Source organism: Nyctibius grandis, chromosome 11 (assembly GCF_013368605.1).
Source record: "Nyctibius grandis isolate bNycGra1 chromosome 11, bNycGra1.pri, whole genome shotgun sequence".
Classification (NCBI taxonomy): domain Eukaryota; kingdom Metazoa; phylum Chordata; class Aves; order Nyctibiiformes; family Nyctibiidae; genus Nyctibius; species Nyctibius grandis.
Genome location: NC_090668.1, coordinates 16,959,069 through 16,980,098, shown reverse-complemented (window position 1 = coordinate 16,980,098; position 21,030 = coordinate 16,959,069). Strand labels below are relative to the sequence as shown.

Sequence of the window (21,030 nt, the reverse complement as noted above, 5' to 3'; positions counted from 1 at the left end):
CAGACTTGACATCCTTCCCAGGTACCTAGATAGGCTTTCTCAGTGCACCTCACCAACACTGCAGTTTTCACTTTAACTGTTTGACCACGCCAGTGGGATGAAAAAGCAAGCAACACAGGCTTCACATAGGAATTTCTAAACCACAGTGCTTTTATTCTTGATGCCCTTGGCAGCTACTGAACTTTGGAGGCAGCAAAAACACTGAGAAGTACATTCCAGAAACTGAGTCCATCCCATTGCAAACTCATAGTTTTTCAAGATTTCTACATGCCTCCTACTCCTCCTTGCCAATAAATCCAACTTACTTGTGGCAAAATCCAGGTCCCTTCCAGAAAGCAAAATCCTATTCCTAAATAGCGCCTTCATCTCCATGCCATTGTATAAATCACAGAGCTCCAGTAACCATCATTCATGCTTTCTCCAAACTTGTTCCAGATCTCTGCACAGAAAGGTTTCAGACTACCCTTTGATGACTTCTAGCTATGGTCCTTCCAAGTAGCACTAAATGACCTTTCCTACTCATTGCGTCTGTTCTGACAGAACATGAGCAATCGTTCTGGCCAAGCCCAAATAAATACAGCTCTGAGGCCAGTATTTCTACATATTACAAAATAGCCATTCCAGTTTGACAACCATACCTCATCTTCAATCACATCTAAAAGTGAAGTGAAAGAGGACAGTAAGATATTGAACCCACAGAAAACAGAGGCAAATGATACAAATCAAACAGATTATTAGCACGAGATGGCGTACACACCAATACTCAGCATGCTGTCTATGAGCTTAAATTAAATGCATACAGATATTGAAGAACAACAGTATCACGGACAAAGGACATTCTTGTCCATAAATGAATAAAGTACAAGACTCTGGACTCTATAATGCGATTTTGCATTTCTATAGAGAGTGACTCATTTCGCACCAGGCAGTGCCACGTCACGGTATTACTGAGCATTTTAGTCAAACTTGTCTGCTAAAGCTATTCTTTAGAACATGCATTGTACAACAAAAACTACTTTGTATTGCAAAACCTTGAACACTTTCCTGACAAACCTCCACTGTTTCCCAAAGAACTCAACACTGATGCCTACACATGCATTTAAAAAATACTAAATTGAAAGTAATCATTATTGTACACATCTCAAAAGGAAAAGATCTTCATAAGAATTAAAATGTAATAAAATAAACTAACCTGAGATTTTAGATCCAGACACGTTATTTGATCTGCAAGCCTACTTAAAAGACTATGTAATAAATTGTGAAACTCAAGACTGCCCACTTTTCAGAAGAGAAGATACAAGTGCTTTTAATGAGAAAATCTGATTACACTGAAGTCTGACAGAAATTCAATCACATTCATTGATCTGAGATTTCATGTATCCAAGAAGAACGACGACATACATGAAACCATAAAGCTCCACACAGACAGAATCACTCTTACTTCAGTACTTCATTCTGCAAATCTAAAATACAGTTCCCTAATCTGTTTAAAATCTTGCTGCTTGTGGAAGTGAGCATATCCTAAAAACAGAAGTATAAAGCCGTCAAAGGGCCATTAAAAAAAAAAGTCTTTAGTTAATATCCTTCCTCACTTTTCCAATTTCACTGACTCCTCACTCAGTTCCAAACTCTTGTTAAAGAAAACAACCTGCATTTCTTTGAAAAGTAAAATTTGTGGATTTTTATTTCAAACTACAATCTGTTTGGAACTTGCTTATCCAGACAGAATACACTGAGACAGCACGTGCATGAGCACTGCAGACAAGTTGTGGTAGTGGGTGCACCACACAGAGGCAGTCCTGCAGGGTGACAAAGGACGAGCAGCAAGACACAGTGCTGGGTATGTACCCTGCCAGCAGCTTTTCCTGCCTCTCTTTAGGTATCTTTTTTCAGGTATAACAACCAGGAAATATTTCGTCCCCTTTTCTCTGCATGGAGAGGAGCTAGAGCTGTGAATGACAAGTTACAGGCAGAGTGAGTTCCACTGGCTGTTATCACATTAACACTTCCTCCCTCCACAAGCTCCCAGTGCAAAAATTCACTTGGCAGCAATACAATCCTGATTTGGCCCTAAAACAATCCCTCTTTCTAAAGTTGGTCTCTGTGCTTGTAAGGAAGGTGTGGATCCCTTTTGACAAACTCATATATACCCACTGCGAAGATCATAAAGGGTGATTATGCTATAAAACAATACCCTTAAAATTAGAGATTTAAATAACCCCCTTTACATGCTTCCTTTCCAAGTAATATGAGGACCTTTCATATTATCTTCTTACTTACTCCAACTCCTGTGTGATTTAAGATGTTTCTACATCAGATGTCTCTCATGACTGAATTTAAGATGGCTTTTACAGATGCTAACAAGTAATTGTCAAAGTGGTCCCTTACGACATACTGTTTTGGCCAAAGAGTATTGAGAGAACATGAAAAGTTATACCACATTTATTTTTTAATGGTTAACTTGCCTCTCACTACCTCTAACATCCTTTTACAACTTTACCCTAACTTGTATCTCTGTTCTACATCATTTGTCACACTAGTGCTTATTCTAATTGAGCAGAACTTCCTTCCCCTGATACTCCTCACACCAGAAATATGAGCTCTCTTTCCTCCACTCAGAAAACGTACATTTCCCCCCCTTCCTTCAACAGCATTCTCAGTTTCCCACTGAAGTCAGACTGCAGACTCTCAGCTCTCATTGTGTAAGCCCTATCACTCAAAGGATTTGTAGGTTATATGGCTTGAGGACTGTTTGGACTACAGGCTTGCAGGAATATGGACAGATCTTTTTGTCTCCTTTGTTTGCCCTCACATTATTATTACCATAATCATGACAGTCACCACAAAATCCAGGGGGAACTGGTAGCAGAGCTCTCTTTTTGGCTAATCATTCAGAACATCAATGAGATACAAATCTCTTACAAAACAGTTTATTCTACTCTGAGAATAAAATATTCATTAAGGTATTTTCCACAGCTGCTTAACCTTCTCTAAATGCTTTTCATCCCTGTCAAGAGATTCCCACCACTTCCCTTGCACTGGTACTAGCTCTTACTCAACTATGCTACGAGCTGCTTCAGTTTGTTAATCCACCTGCAAGCTAATCACACAGTTGAGCTGGGTTAGTTTTCAGATGGATAAACTGCCTCTGTCAGCTCAGTGTGTGATCACACAAGCCCTGAGAGCTGACTCAAAGAAGTGGGCAGGACCTTACTCTGGGAGTAGAGTGAGGCTATGATGGCCTAGATTTAGGGTGATGCAAGTTGCCATGCAACTGCATCCTCAGTCTGATGGCATCCAGTTGTTAAAGCCGATTCCATAAACATGGTACTTGCATACGCAGTAGAAAGGTATGCATGCAAAAAACAATCTAACCATCCACTGAGGTAGTCTGACTTCTTTAATGACCTCTCTGTCCTAAACTAAGTTTTACATTACCTTGTCCATTCAGTACCTCTTCATTTCTGTCCTCTTCACATGATATCTAGCAATTGTCACACAGTCTAGTGAAAATCCATGCTTCGCCTTATTCTAGAAAAAGTCGATATATTGTCAGTCATAGTTCTGGAAGAGTGCACTACGCTGATTCATAGCTTCTAAGAGGAATCTATCACACTTCACTTTCCCAGAACATTATCTGGCCAGTTCCAGCACAATGCCCTGGAATTAACCCCAGAAAATTGATCCTTCACTTGTTTCTCAGGTTAAACCACCCTAGCTTATTCAGGCAAGACGGCTCCCACTGGCTCTCACGAAAGCTGACATTAAACATGTCACCGATTATAGCACAGGCCTGTACTCAGAAGGGTCTAGCTAGCTTTCAGCACATGAACGGTCCCAGAGCTATCCATGGATGTAAAGCTGAGCAAATACTTCAAGGCTTCATGGAACCAAAGCCCAGTGCACTACCCTGTAGCTGGGTCCGGTATGAAGTCTGACTTGGCAAGAGTCGTTACAGAATCGCCAATCGCAACATTTTTCTGTCAGAGTAACATGTGCTAGTGATGTTACTTCTTTTACACCATTTGAAACAAAAAATTAAATCCTAGTTCTTCAAATAAGCAAGATCAGTCAACACATAAATCATAGCCTGCATTTGCAGAATAGGCAATAAAATCCTTAAAACATTTACACATTTTTTTCTTCTTGAAAACACTTAACTGCACTGCATAATTCATGAGTATCCAGTCGCCCTCCTGCATTTTCCATGACCAGAGATTTCTGCTTATTAGATGGCTTTATTGAAAACCCGTTTAGCTAAAAATCAGTGGTGGTCTAAATCTGTAGGTCAGGGGTTTTTTTATTTGTTTGTGGGGTTTTTTTTTGGTTGGTTGTTTTTTTTATTTGTTTGTTTGTTTTTAAGGCTGAGTACCTTGGGCCTCCTTATCAGGACATCAAGCACCTCCCACCTCTTCCTGACTTTATGTCTTAAGCACATCCTCAATGCCCACATGCAAGACTAAAATGATCACTTGTTCACAACAGATGTCAGAGAGCCCTGTCAAAGTAAAGCCTAGGAAAAAGTCAGGGGTTTTTACTCAGCTTTTGGGCTGGCCTAATTCTGATTTCTATAGTCAGAATACACTTACATCACCTTCACTGAATTCAGACCTATCTCATTATACATTCAACCCCACAAGCAGTAAATTTGAGTCTTAGAAATTACCTGGCAAAAACCTGTAAGTGCCAATACAGACCAACCACAGGAGAAAAAACGTAGACAAGAAGTGGGCACCTTTAACAGTGATTTACAACTTTAAGCTCAAAGCTTATGTATTTGGGTTAAATATTTTTAAATTTGTCTGAGCTCAAGAGCTGCTAACACTAAAAGATAGCTAGGAGCACCGTTTTTATTTTTTAAAAGTTACTATACAACTATGTATTTATCTAAAGTAAAAAATTCCTTGGCAGTGCCATAGTTTAAAGTGACAGTTTTAGTGAATCCGTTATCAGTAAAAAATGTGGTCAAGATCATCCACTACAGAGCCCCAAGTGAGCTGTACAGAGGAGGCAGAACAACAAGACTGTCAACAGAAGTTGCATATAGCCAGAAGTACTGACAGTCAAAATCATAATTTTTGCTTGATTTGGTTTACAATTAACTTCCCCCCACATCAGCATACTATCACTCATCACTGCTTCAGCATAATGTTTATCAGCAAGTCTACCTTGTATGCATGAAAAGTGACGATCTCTATTTATTGCTCTTTCAGAAACTACTTTCCATCAGGCAGTAATTCTTACAGAATTCCATTCCCACATAATCAAGTTAGAGGTTTGTCCTTCAATGTTATTAAACTACTTCTTACATTTTTTAGCACTTACACTAGCCTTGTGGATTTTATTAAGTCACTATAAAATGGATTGACAACTCCTTCTCCTGCCCTTACTTTTTACTGCACATTATTTTGATTTAAGTGGCATCGTTCCTACCTTTTTGAGCAGTCAGTTCTGTAGTTTCCACTGCTTTTAGTACATTGTGAAACACCCACCTCCTTCTGCCACACAGTCCCTGTTACTTGCTACTCCAGGCAATCCACCTGTTCCTGCTGCAAGATTTTTTGGTCTCCTCTTCTTGAGAGGTTTTTTGTTTATTTGTTTCTATTTTTTAAAGCCATTTTAGTTGACAGCTTTCACAAGCCTTTAAGTTTACGTTCAGCATTAGAGCACTGTGAAGTAATGTGCTTCCTGTTCCTGGGTCTACTACAAATGCAACTCAGTTTTTAATGGTGTTACAATCTCGTTACTCAAATATTTTGAAAAATTCAACAATATGCTCCCAGCAGCTCTGCAGCACTGATGACTTCGCTGGGATTCATGTGAGGCCCTTTGCAACAATACTTATGGGAAAAACAAAAGGACTTAAGATATCCTACCCTCTTTGCTAATGCAACCTGTGCTCATCATGAGTTGCAAAACCTAAATGGAACAAATAAGTCTCAAACACTATTGTGTACCTGGAGGTTTTCAATAATCCATGCTCCTTTCATTCACTTAACAGAAAATGAAAAACTTCAAGTATCACAGTGAAAAGTGAAGAAAAGAAAAAAAAAAGGATTCTTTTCCCCACTGTGTTCACTGTGACTAGTCTGGAGAGGAAGTCACTGTACATTTCTGCCTTATTTTCATAACTCAGTTTCAAAACATACTAGTTGTTTTAGGCAGCAACACATTGTTACGTACAATACCACAAACTAAAATGGAGTTGGGGATAACAGGACTTCCCAGTCACACTTCTAAGAAAGACATGCACTGTCCTGAATCTCCACGAGGCACAACTCTTTCTAGTGGTAACAGCAGCACTGCAGAAATGCACCACTGACTTAATCCATGGGGACAGAAAAGAACTTCCCTCAGCATGTACACAGAATTGTCTGTATTTCATCATTATCAGACTTTATCAAATTCCACTTTTAAACAAATGACAAAGAAAACTGGAAAAATTTTCCAAGCATAAGTTACACACAGAACAACACAGACCTCTGCAGAAATCCCCAATGAGCTCTGAAGCGCTAGTGCAATTGAGGTCAAAAGGCACAGTCCTCCTCTGTACTGGCACATGGCTTTGTAGCAAGAAATTCCTACAAAAAAGGCCGTACATCCAGCAGTAGCAAAACATGGCAAGCCCCATGAAACAGGAACCTTTAACCACAGCTGAAGAGATCACTGAAGGGCAAATCTCAATCGCTAACAAACTCACTTGCAATGAAAATGTCACAAATTCTTCATACCGAACAAAGCAGTACATGTAACCCTCTAACTATCATATACATTTGATCAAGATTTAAGAATATACATATAGAAATAGGTTCTTCATTATTAATAACACAACTCTAAACTGCATAACATATAGAACCACAGTTTTCCAAAATTTGAAATCACTGCTTGGAAAACTAAGTACAAAGAAAAGCAAGTTTTGCTATTTTTCAACCCCTTTAAGATGGGCCATGTAGAATTGTGTGTTTAAATTAAAGCCCTGGCTGGCAGGAGTTCTAACAATGTCTGCCGTATCTAATTCATTTTAGAGTTATATATTTCCATAATCCAAAAAGTAAAAAAAATATTCAGTTGCTGTAACATTTGAACACTATTTTGAGCAATCCTTGTTAATGCACTGAACGCATCTTCATAACTGCATTAAACACACAGAAACATGTAAGCTTCCAGGAATACTAGCAGAGGAAAAGAATTACAGACAGTCTTTTGCACATCAGTATCTTCTGAGTAGTAATTACAACCAGCATACCAACACTTGCAATTTCTGTATATGTAAGTCACTTAAATTTAGAAAATAACTGGCAAGTTGACAAAACAGGAGTTTTCTTTTAGGCCAATCTAGAACAGTAATTTTGCCCAGATCATGTACTTATTTCAGTCACCTGCTAGAATAATAATATGCATTACTAGAATTAGCGTTAATGCTTCACATATGCCAAAGTGCTGATGCAAATATAGTCCATTTGGTGTATTTTACGTGTTCCAATTGATAAACAAAACATAAAATTTACTCAGTCTCACAGACATTGGCAACAACTGAACATCTGCTGAATGAGTAACTTAGATGACACACTATGAAAAGAGGTTAACAAGGCAAGCAGTTACTATTTTGGATCATAAAATAACTAATGTTCCAAAAGAATACATACAATATTCAAAAACAAACTTCTTCCACCTGAAACTAGGCTTTTAAAAATTATAATTTTACACTCATCTGACTAGAACTCAGAAGTATGACAATAACTAATGAAGAAGCTCTAAAAAGTGTTTCCACAAAGGCAATGTCAAAAAAAGCAACATAAGAAGCAACAAATATATGTGACAAAGAAACCTTGTAATTCAACCTAGATAATTTACTAATGTGTTTAAAAAAAAAAAAAAAAAAAGGGGAAAATACTTCATGGAAACCACGCAAGATCTATTCTGCTCATATAAAAGGCTACACTCCCCTCTAACTATATGATGGAATCGCATAAAAATACACTCAGTAGAAAATATAGTCTGAGTTCTTGTGTAAATAAAGTAGTTTTACATAATGGAAGGGCAACAAAGGAATCTCTCCAAGAGAGCATATTAAATGGCAGCATGAAGTTGGGACAACTAACTTCTAAAAAGAAATCATGTGTGTAATGGCAAAGGGAACAGAGAAAACAAAGGGTCAGAGACTGGAGCAAAACAAAAAAAAGCTCACACAAATCAGTTAAAAGTCAGAGCCAACTTCACAGCATATTTGTTCAGGTAGCCAAAGCCAATTTATCATCATTTTCTGACAGTCCTCCCCACACAATTGAACATTCTCCCTAATCTGTGTCACAGAACAGGTTTGCAAATCACACAACTGATTTCTTAAAGAATCAGTCACAGAAGCTCCTGACACAAACACTAGTGGCCAAACTGAGTTTCCTCTTGTTTCTTACAGGTGTACAAAGGATGAGTACCTCCTCCATCTTATCTGTAGGTACTACACATACCCACAGGGACAACCATCCACCATGCTCCTCTGGCATCAACCACTTACAAATCTGGCAGTTGAGCAACTTCTGGGCTTATCAGTGCCCTCAGCCCCTTTGCGAGCAGTGCTCCTGTACCTGGCCCACTCAGAATAAATGAAAGCGGTAACCAAGCGTACAGTTTGAGAAAAACCTATAGAGCATAACTACTGGTGAGACAAAGTATCCACTAAAGACATATTTAATTTGGAGTTTCTTCTGCAACATATTTTCTCAAATATGAAGGTACTTCTGCAGCTCCCTTCCTCCTAAGCTCACCATTCACCTGTGTTTTTGTGCCTCTTTCCTGCTGTTCATCACAGAAGTTTCCTTCCCATGAAATTACAACACTGTGACAGACGCTAGCACAAGCTTACATTGAACAGTGCAAGGAAGGGAAAGCTCCACTGAGTAACGACGTCAGTGGTCTTTCAGCATGTGGGAACTGTAGGACAGACCAGGGAAGTGAACAAGTTTTGCTTGCTCTCCCCATCCCCCAGCAAAAGCAAACAAAAAACAAACAAAAAAAGCCCCACCTCCAACACCAACAGAGTCATTTTAGGCAGTTACTACAATTTACAAGGTAAAAACCAGGGAGGGAGCATTCAGATGCTAAAGCTGTAAAACAATAAACAGGTAAAGGTAGGTAACAGTTGCCATGTTCCAGTGCCTCCAGGCAGACATCCAAGCAGCTTACGCAAAAACCAGAATTCATCCTGACATCTTTAAAAATCTTATTATTTTCTTTGGAAGGAATTTCTAGACTGCAGACTGGAACTGCTGGTTCTCAGTGGATGAAAAGTCACAGGTTTTGATTAATAATTTACTTTAACAGGGTTTCTTCCCCTTCCACCATGCACACACCTACTGTGACCCAGAAGCCAAGCTGACAGGTGCGACATTCTCTGCGAGAAAGAGAAAGCAGTCCCATGTTTGTGGCATTCTCTGACCGTGCAGATAGCACAGGCACCAAACTTCACTTTCTAGCTCTCCCAACAGGACTGCGAAAGGGAAATCCACAATTTTGAATCAAAGCAATGACTTTCTGACCTCCAATCCCACATCTTATTTATGGCACTATGTAAATTTTTTCCCCCTACTTATTCTCTGCTGGGGAGATACCACTACCTGAAAATCCTGGTTTCTAAAACATTGCTTGCCAGTTCCACAGAGGTACTAAAATCACTAAAGTTAGGTGAAAATACCATGTTCAGCCCTGCTGAACTTTAAGTCAGTAGAATTACACCATGTTTATACAGAAGCTTTAATCCAAACTCATATCTACATTTCTTATTTATCCATCCATCTTATGCAAAATGAAAGAGATTTTAAAAAACCCCACAGGGAATGTGACATGGCTCTTCTACACACCTTTTCAAACCCCAACAAAGTCTGAGTTTGAAAGCAGACTAACGGCTGGACATTGCATCTATAGTCTGGAGAGACATATTTTCGGTTCTGCCACTGACCAGCTTCTTAACCCTGAAGCCACGTCACCTTCAAGTACCTTATTTATTTGCATCTGTAACAAAAAGAATAGGAACAGCGAGACCTACCTGCATTTGCAAAGCCCTCACAAGGGAATAAAGGGGCCCTTACTACCTAGGACCATTTATACTTGGTTTTAATATTTTATTTCTTTTTTGCTTGGTAAACAAAAAAAAATCTAAAAATATTTTCCCGTTTTTCACTTTAGATCTGTAACCTGCCTGCGCAAGAACAAAAACACCGCCAATCATACAAAATGGAATTTGAGAACCACTTGATTTCCTTTGAGTCCTGGATTCTTATAATCACGTTCAGTTCCTAACCAGGCTAATTTCACTGCAGTCATTGAAGTTCATTAAACACAGGTACAGCATCAAAAATGTAAATTAATTAGGGTAGTACAGAAACAGAATTAATTCTCATCAGAGGCTTGGCATTGTCCTTGGAATAGAAAGCATGTAAGGCCAAGTTATTTTTGTGTTTCACATACACAGCTGCTGCTATTTGAGATGTTGCAGGAAATTAACTGGTATATTCTCCCATCAATGCATATAACTCTTAATAACTTTAATAATAGAAACAGGTACACAGTGATAGGACACTAGGGCTCTACAAAATAGAATTCAAGGTGTAATCTAACATTTGATTAGCCCTTTTCTAATTGGACTTTTAAAAGCATTGTTAAAACCTGCATCTTCAACTCTCAACTAGTCATCAAACTCCAGCAGTGGCTTCCTTTCCATGAACAGGAAAGAGAAGAACAATGAGACATGGCACAGGACAGAATTTGACTATCGCAATATGCTGGGGTGAAAGTGCCATTAACACAAATAGAAGCAGTGTGTTCTTAATAGCATTACAAGACAAAAGGTTCGGTTTTACAGGGTTCTTACAGAAGGTATGAAGAATGGGAAGTATTTTGTAACTTGAATTACATGAGTGCTTACAGAAAGTGTTGGTGTTTGGATGGCACAACAGACAAAACATTATCTAAAAAACACTTCTATTCTTCAGCAATAGTTTGTTCCGGAACTGCAGCTATGTTGTGCCACTGAATATATACAACTTTCTTATCTTAATAGAAAGCAAGCACTTGGACTGAGGTTTTACAGGCCAGATTCTGCTCTCAGTTATACTGCACGTTCCTATACAAGAGACCCTTCGTTGAGTCATCCCAGATTTCTACTGAGCAGAATTTGTCCTCTTGTATGTATATTACAAAGCCTGTCCCAAATTCTGTATAGGAACACCACTTCTTGGTAGAAATGTATCTGGTCAAGATATTTAAGCAACTTCAAGTAACACTTAGCAAATGATGCTGAAGAAATCTTAATGCAATGCTGTTGCTGTGCTTCGCTTCCCTATTTGTTTTTCAGCATTGCAGGATTCTCAAGAGACTGCACTGCAATATATGACCCGGCATGTGCCGCAATGACTCAGGCAACAGCATGAGTTCAGGACAGAGTGCCAGCTTTCAGGATGCCTGTGCACAACTCTTCAGCAAAGCCAAGAATCTATAAAAGGAGATGCATTCAAGGAGAAAGTTCAGCTTCCATTCCATTATGCTATACTATCTTCTCTTGCAACGCCTTTCAGATTTTTATAAATTAATATTTTATGTGTAAAATATAACTAATCCCCTCCCAAATTGTAGCTGCATCTCTGTTAGTTTCCCAGTTTACAGCATTATGTCCATCTATTGCAAGCTTTGAGAGCTGTACTGTTAAAGGTTGCAGAGGCATATGATTGCTATCTTCTGCTAAGTTCTGTGCTGACTGAAGCACTCAATTTCTTTTTCCTACAGTTACGCCTTACTGGCAGGCTCCTTAGCAGATGACAAATACAATTGTAAATATAACTGCAAACCTAAATCTTGAGAGCTAGTTTCCCCCTCCTCCCAAGTCCATCAGATGTATTTTTTAATATTGAAAATCACCTTCATGCCACAAGGAACTGTCTTCCTATTTCCCATCTATTAGCCCCGTACTTTGGTCCCAGGAAGCAAGCTGCAGTCTAAGCAGGGTGGGCTGCACAACCAAAAGTCAGCCACGTAACTCAAAAGTGAGTTAGCCTTACTAATGCCAAATGAAGAGGGGTGAAGTGTAGGTTACTGTCCCCTTACTGCACCCACACACACATACACCAAATCCATGCTGATCTTTGCCACAGGACCACATTTCCCTCCCTTTTATTAACATTTTTTCTTTGAAAGAAAGTGCAAAACAAGGACTTCTTTTACAAGCACTAAGTTTTCCGCAAAAAAAAAGAAACAAAGAAGAAAAAAAAACACCACAAAAAAACCCAACAAATACTCCATGACCTAACAAGTCTTCAAAGATTTATACAAACCCTCAACCTCTCCTCATGTCATCTTAGGAATTTAAGATGAACAGTGTATCATCTACATTATAGTTTTATAATGGATTGTGTAACAACAGTCTCCAGCCATGACACAGGTAAAGATAAACAATACTCTCTAATTAGATATCTACATATACATAGACAATAGAGGAATGTTATTTTTTGTCCTTGCCAGTGGCTAAGGATTTACTCTCCTTTCTGAAACACGTATAAGGAGTATAAATATCCATTTCAAAACATCTCAAACAATAAACTAAATCTGAATGTCCTTTTCGCCACTGTCCTGTCCCCACAATTCTATAAGATTTGCAAAAAAGTACATCCAATCATCTAATAAAAACTAGGAACAGGACAGAAGCTCGCTCTCTACTAAGGTCTTGGAATCATCAGGCCCAGTTCAGGTTGGATGTGAAAGGGCAGTATCTCTAACAGACTGTATAATAACAGCTTATAGTCCTAGGAAAGAAATATATCTGCATGTAGGCAATAAAGAGTTCCTTTTCATGTCTCACTGGCAAGTTCAGCTTCTCTTTGCATAAAGTTTGTCTCTTCCTCAGTTTACTAAATTACTTCCTTTGCTAGCAAGCACTTGTGGAAATAAAGTGTTTGCTTATTAACTCAATGTCAACATGGACTTTAAAAAAGGCTTAAATATTATGTCTAGGCTAGCATCATTCATCTACAACACAACAGAAAATAAAAATAGTCAGAAGAACAAAAAAAAAAGCCACAACAAAACTCAATCACGAGACTTATTCTGTCTGGGGAACAACATGGTCTTGATTCTGATCTGGTCTTCCTTCCAACAGATTGGATCAAAATGCCACATAAATCAATCGAGTAAAAGCAGAAATCTCGGAGAGAAGCAGCAGCATCCCTGCAACTGTTGGTGATAGCCAAAATTAAAAAAAAAATAAAAAATAGAAAAAGGCCTTTAAAAACATTGCTAGAAAAGATGCAGTACTTGAAAAGACAAATGCCATTCAGGATACATAAGAGATGAGAGCACAGAGCATATACTTTATTACACTAAGTTAAATCACTTTCAGAAGGCAAAAAAGTTGTAACAGATTTTGGTTGTTTTGGTTAGAAAATCTGCTCACCCTTCGGCTCTATCTACAGACAATAAAGCCAGCTCTGGATTCACACTGTCTTAGAGTCCCTCTTTCTTCACTGACAATAGGAGAAGGTTTAAGAAACCAGTCTGCACAGGCTAACAATAACTGTTGATGCCTACATCACAAACAAGATATTCACGATAATTGGCAGTCATGTGTTTCTTAAAAAAGGATTAATTTATACTATCGCTGAGAAGCTAAGCCTAAGAAATACACTATGAATAAGCTGTTAATAATGAGACTGCTGCTATACACAGACTTCAGCTACAATTAATTTTAAAAAAAAAACAAACACAAAACATGTGAATTCAAGGTCAACAGCAGATTTCCTATGCCAGCATCATGGCTGAGCTTTCAAAACACCCTAAAGGAGGGCGGTTCTCAGCTCGCTAGCCTCCAACTACTTCGAAAAATCCCATATCTTTACACCGAGATACTAGCCTGGCTGCAGTTTTAGAGCACAGCAGAAATTATAATAGCATCTGCTGCCTGTTAAGGCTTTCTTATTCACTCTCTACGCTTACTGCTCTTCTAAACAGAAACATCACTCTAAAAATACTCCCAGTATGCATCAGAAGATGCAGTCCTCCCACCATCTGGGTTATCCCACATGCACAAACACCACGAGAACAAGGCCTACCAAAACAGTAGGCAGAGATCCACCCACCTACATCAAAAGGTTTCAAACTGAAAACAGGAAAATGGGTAAGATATGTCAGAGCCCGAAAGTAACAGGAGACAAAATTTTCATCATGAACAGAACTCCCTGAAGGTTAATTTTAAAAATTCTATTTGAAAATACCTTAAAAAACAGGGAAAAAAGCTGAATTCCATGAGACTTGTATATGAGTTAATCAGTGCTGAGAAACAGCCTGCCTTCACTTATCAGACAGTGAGAGGTGGTAAGACACCACACGTGTTCTGCTTTGGTATTTCCTTAGTCAAATGAGTTATACTCAAGGGATCATCATGGATATTAAACGGACAGAATGGGAGCAATCCTCATTTCAGTCCACTTGAGTGTTTCAATTTAAACTTATAACCTAAATAAGAAGCATAGTAAAGAAAATTCTAGTGTACCTGAAGCTATTATCTATTACATAACAGATATACAACCTTTGGGTTATATATAAGCTTTGGGTCTATCATCAGCTCTGTGACACCAGAGGAAGCAATTATTAGGGTACAGCTAAAGGAGTAGAATTGCAGCTTTATATATTGGAATATATAGAAAAATAGTTAAAACACCACTCAGGGGTGCAGAATTTACTGCAGTAATTCCAACAGATGCTTATAATTCAAGAGTTGTCTTCTGAATCTCACTACCAGACACTTAGGTGAAAACCTATACACATGCGCTATTTTCAGTGGAAAAAAAAATACAATTGGGTAAAAAATTCCAAGAGAAATCCATCAGGAACACTTATTGTGAAGGAATGGATTACAAACAGAGACATGGTGACTTTTTACTACACCGACCAAGTCTGCAATAGTGTGTTATGCCTGATTTTGGTGAGGGCTTTAGAAACCATAAAAAGTTAGTTGCTGACCTTTTATAAAGCAAACACTTATTTACTTAACTGTAACTTCAGATAAGCCGAGCTGACATGCACCAGACAAACATCCCACAAACCTCAACTGCATGTATAAAATCATAAGTATTGTTTGCTTTTTTCCTGGACCCTCTAAACTTCGATTTTAAGCCTACACACAAGGGTAATCACCACTAGTTAACACAAAAGCTGTACATAAAGACACACAGAAGAGGCATGCTTTTTACAAAAACAAAACCTAAATCCATTTCTTTTGCAAAAAACAGCTCTGCAACAGTTAAGTGGTTCAGTTAGAGTACACAGAGTTACAGAATAACTCCATTTATTTTATTTTACTTAATCTTTCTATAACTATACTACTATCCATTTCAGTTAGAACTGTGGTTTATTTTCGTTGAACAGAAGTCTATTTTAGCATGGAAATAGTATCCTTTGAAAATATATGGATCTTGTCACTTCTTTGATATTTATTCACGTTTCTGAACGAATTGTTAAATACAGACTGTCTTAACCCACTTGCTTCATCCTTCAGAGTTTTTGTCTCTAGGTTCTGTCAGTCTTGTCAAATATTCTTATTCCTTAATCACATGTCCTGGCACAAGTCTCCTTCCCTTCAGTATTCCTCAGTGTCCTCTGGGAAATTTGCCAGTTTTTGTCATCTGCCCCCATTCTCCTTTGGGAACACTAAAGGAATTAATTTCATTCTTTCCCCAAGAAATGCCTGTCTGCTGTTAACAGTTACCCTTGGCATCTCTCATCCATTCAATACACAAAGTTACAAGCCTCCTTAAGTGATCCTACAGTACCTGGAGATTTACCAAATGTTCTGTTGAGAAACACCTCTGTCATGCTCTGCATTTGATCCTTTTAGCATTTTGTAAAAGAATTTAGCTAAAAGATGGAGTGCCAATATTTCAATTTTGCATGTTCCACTTTAGTTAGCTTCAACAATTGTTTAGTTTGTACCTTTATACGTACGGGCATGACCGTGTCTTTATGTGCCAGAGATAAACAGCTCCATTTTTTAGACCTGGATGTTTTGATCAACTATACATACGCTATCTCTTCTGTTATTTTTTCCAATACTACTTTGCCCAACACCTTATCTGAATTCTTCCAGAATGAGCTCTTAAGACGTGTCTTGTGTTTCCTCAAGCACCGAAAAAAAATCCAATTCCAATATCTTTTTCCTGCATGCTAATTTCCTACCAAACAGTATTTCTTTCCCTTAAGAGACATTTTCAGTCAACTTACTTTAAATTCCTTGCTCAGTCCTGCATTTGAAAATAAGTAGAAACTTTACCTTTGACCCACCCTGAGAAGAATAATATTATCTGAGTTATGCATCGCAGTTCCTTACTGTAATGAATACTGGAAGCCATACCACAACTTTCAATACATGAACAGCTTCAATATATTCTATTGTTCCTTTTTGCCATTACTACTACTTTTATCAGATCCCCTGCCTCCTTTTTTTTTTATTTTTTTATGTTTGCCTGACATCTGGGCAGGATTAAGCAACTTGCACTGTTACCAGTTGCTAGATGAGACAGCACTTGTTGTGGTTACCTCTCTAACTTCCTCAGTTAAATACCTTCTGCTTCTTGAGTTACAAACTCACCATATCAAAGGCTGCATCACTTACCAGCAAAAGTCAGCTGCAAAACAAGCCAAAACCTTTTATAAATTGTCCCTGGATTTGTTTACCCTGGAAGTGCCACATTTTCCCAAAAAAACAGTGAAAGTTAACTAAAAGATACAGATTCATGACATTTTTTGAGATCAGTACATAACATGAAAGAAAGAACTCTACTGAAAATAAACATTAGATATAAATATTTAGCATCTCTATATCCAAAGTGCACATTCTGCATTTGGGCTGCTGACAACCCAAATATCTGAAGGAGGACCCAGAAGGATGACAGCTAAGCACTCAATGAACCTTCATTTTCTCCGCTCTCACCAAGACAGGAGCAGTTGCCCAATTTGCCTGAATAGGTTACAGACACTAATTTCAGTATTACCATTATCATTAATGAGAACCAACAGAAATACAGATCTCTCAGGCTTGGAACAAACAAGCAAAGCAGCTGAGGCTTCCAAACACCTTCACTGAGAAGAGTCCTACTGCTGCCACTTCCTGAAGCTACCGTACCAATGCAGGGCTTCGGGTTGGCACTATCATGCTGTGTAGCACAACCTGTCCACCTGCTTGACAGAACTGACAGAAAGGGATTTCTCTCTTAAGAGAAATCAGCCAAAGTATTAGAGAAGCACATTATAAAAGAGAAAAGAGAACAGGAGAGAAAGGAGTTGGGACAAGATGAAGGTTCACCCAGGAAAAAGATGAGAGTACAGCATCTAGAAAAGGAGGGAAAACTCTAGAAACACAGGATACCTTCTATAGGAGAAATACATGGTATGCCAGGTAGGATCATAAACCAGTAGTTTGTGGAAGAACACCACAATGAACTCTTCGGGGGAAAGCTAGTACCCTACAGCCTGTATCTTTAACTGAGGCCTCAGAGTACAAACACAAACCCAGCATTAAATAACAAATATTAATAACTAAAAGACAGAACTGAAGCCCCAAGCAAAAGAAGGGAACAGCAACCCCCTCTTGTAAGGATCAACACAAGAGGCTAGGAGGCGATGATAAAAGGGAGGACCCAGAGCTAAAGCTGACGGAAACACTCCCCGAGGTGCAGTGATGCCGCCAGCCAGAAGGTCCAGGACCCCGCTGCGCCTTGCGGCGGGCGGCCGGGAGCGGGCGCAGGGCGAACCACCCCTCAACAGTAAAGCCCCGCCTGGGGCTCCACCGCCGCTCCGGCCCCGGGAGCTGCTCCCCTTACCTGGCTGGCCTTGTGAAACTGCTTCTTGAGCCCCGCCACCGACATCTTTCCCCCGCGGCTCCCCGAGGCGGCGGCGCTGCCCAGGCCGAGCGGGCAGCAGGTCCCCGCGGCCGGCCCGGCCTCTCGCTGTGTCACCCGCACCTACAGCCCCGGCGCCCCGCGCAGATGGAAACATCGCCTTCCAAGCGGGCTCGGCAGCTGCCACCCCATTGGCCGCCGCCGCGGCCCATGCAAATGACAGAGCCAGAGTCGCCTGCCCATTGGCTACTTGCGAGGGCTATGCAAACGAGAGCGCTCGAAGACGCCCACGCTGCGATGTCGCAGGGAGACAGCGGAGAAGGGAAGGCGGGCGGCGGGGGGGCGCCGCGCCCAGCGGGAGGGTCCCTGCGTGCAGGGGGCACTGCTGCTGCAGCCAGGGCACCCTCCCGATTAGCAGAGGCTTGCTTCAGCACCAAAGGCCTATCTGTTAGCTCCCTGATGTCATCTAGTCTTATTTCTAATAAGGCTCCCATTTCCTCCTTATAGGTCTCATTTCTTATGTTTCCATGTAACATCTCTAGCTGGGCTCATTCACCTCAGATCTATTATTACACATCATATTTTAATTGTAGCTTTTAACACATGAAAGCTCTTGCAGTGGTCCAGAACATGACTGGTTGGTGCTGTACATCAGAACAAAATCTGCTTGGTAGTGTGACTCCAGAGCTGCATAAATGCTGCTCAAGGTTCAGACAGGCAGAGCCTCCACAAACTGCCTCCCTCTTGGAGGAGCAGACGTACTAGAAAGAGCTAGGCTAAAAGAATGGTTTAGTTGTTTGCTTGGTTGTAGATGATGGATTCATTGTATGCTTAAATATGGCTGCATATCAGCAATGTGCAGATATAAATATGAGATGTGGTTATGCCTACACTGGTAAAGCACTTCCAGGCTACACTTAGATTCTGGGCCAGATGTGCTCTGCGATAATGCTGCTTGATCCTGGCCATAAGATCACTTGGGAGCTATGATTCAGCTGAAACTTACGCATGGACCTGGGAAGCAGTTTAGAGAGAACCGTTGCCGGCTGCAGCAGGGCTCTCAGCATCACTCGCTGTCATGCTTACTGCATTTTTATTGGGTTTGGGAGACAAAGGCATTTCCAGAGCATGTTGTAGTTATTTCTTTATAATAGCAAAGAGGACAATGGCAAAAAATACAAGAACTTTCAGAGTAATTGGCATGTTATAAATTGGGAGAAAAAAATCACTGTCCCACCTGTTAGAAACAATTATATACCACTATGAAACAAAGTGTAAAGACAGACATAGTAATGGGTTAAGGAACCTCTACTGTCTATTCCTTGACAAAGGACTCTCTATACAGGAGAGACAGAAGAGACAAAAGAGAAAGCAAAGAGGATAGCACCAGTCAACATCTCCTCTAGAAGATAAACTGTGAGGTGAGGTCCTTTTAGGTTTTTGGACTGAGTCATGTTTGTAGGAGGTCTGCAATCACCATGCTACCTGGTGCCACCTGTGTCTAGGAAAAGAACATTTTCAGCCTCTTTACAAGTAAACATGGTACCACATGTACTTGATTTGTACACACCACAGGTACTTGATTTCAGCACCAGTTTCTCCTCCTAATTGAAACTGGCAGCAAGATGTTAACTGTCCAGGCCAAATTTGGTATAGCTTAAATTAGTGATATGTTTGTAGAGACCTCAGGTGAGAAACTAAGGCCTAAAAGAAGAAATTGGAGTTCTGTAAAAGGTATTAAAGCAATCTTTTAGTGTACCATGGAATTAGGGACACAAGAAGGCTTTGGCTAATCTTTAGCATTAAGAAAGGGTGGACTAGAAGCAAAGAAGGAAGGAGTCTGAAATAAGTCACTGTGGAGGGGAATCAATGGATTATGAAGCCACTGTGGCTGCTAGCTGTAAAATTGGATTAGATAAAGAACATGAGTAAGGCTATATGTCTACAACTTCTTTTTTTTTCCTTTTTTTTATCCTGCTTGTAACTTGAGGGTACCAGCCATGTTGTCTCTGCTGAAGTGATAGAAGAATTTGCAAGTGGGAAATGCCCTGTGGAAATTCAACTTCATGACCTAATTGCTCAATGATACAGACAAGGTGAAAACCTAATTAGTGAGCCAACTTGAATGGTTCAGGTGTTAATGATTTGGTAGACACACCCTGAAAAAGAGACTGGTATTCAGTTCAGATATAAGCAAAAGTTATAGCTTGTAGCCAGTAATATATGCTGGCTAAGCAATATCTAAGAGCTTTGTAATCACAGACATAGCCATATCTCATGAAAAAAAGGGATTGTGGTTTGCTGGATGATATTCTTTAAGTTTTATGAAAAGTTATTATTCAGTCTGTAAAATGAGGGAAATCAGAAATAGTACAAAAACTATGGGAAGTGGTTCAGATAAATGCTGACATGATGGAAAAATGCTTCTATTAAAAAGAACTGTTACAAGCAGAAGACAGAAGACAGGCCAGGGCACAGCGAAAAACGCTTCACAGTCTGGGAAAGAGGGAGCCTTCAGGGCAAAAGTTCTAGATGTCTGGACATTTAAAGTACAATTTCAGTCCCACTACTCAGGAAATCTCAAAGTGCATGAGAACAACAGATGATGGCTCCAACATGTTATTGTTATAGAATTGGATGTGCTAAAAAGGACAGTGAAATTTGTACAAACTGGGAACTTCTAACTGGGCTCAAATCAAGGCAGCGACTAGAAAATATGCCCTGGCTACTTATATGGGAGAACTGGGCTTGAAAATTGGTCCTGTGAAATTCAGAGAAGATAGATACTTGGATAAATGGATAAATTAATAATTCACTTGGATTTCAGTGTGGCTAATACTATGTAAAAAATACAGTCAGCAGAAACTCAATCTGAAGATGTGGCAAACAACCTTATAGGCATTTGGTTCTACATGAAGAAATTACCTTACCTGTAAGAGCTGAAATTGCAATGGCAGCCATATGAAGTATTAGGTTTTCAGCAGAATGAAAACTAGAAATATTTTTTAAATTATCCAGAGGCATCTTAGCATTTGAAATTACTTGGACTTTGAAGACAACTACATCCATGTTTGCTTGAATGTCTCTTAAAAATAATGAGAATACTGTCTGTGAAATGTGATCTGGGTCTTTGGTAGTTACTGCCATAAAAGAA

At 39.5% G+C, this 21,030-nt stretch overlaps 1 protein-coding gene across 1 annotated transcript in view; it reads right to left on the bottom strand.

The window, feature by feature from the left end:
- SH3GL3 (SH3 domain containing GRB2 like 3, endophilin A3) overlaps nucleotides 1–17,917 on the bottom strand; it is a 53,947-nt gene extending 36,030 nt beyond the window's left edge. Inside the window, exon 1 of the mRNA XM_068410516.1 lies at nucleotides 17,859–17,917. Coding sequence (XP_068266617.1) covers nucleotides 17,859–17,903 — 45 coding nt within the window. The 5' untranslated portion in view covers nucleotides 17,904–17,917. The remainder of the gene's footprint in view (nucleotides 1–17,858) is intronic.
- Nucleotides 17,918–21,030: the final 3,113 nt, after the last annotated feature.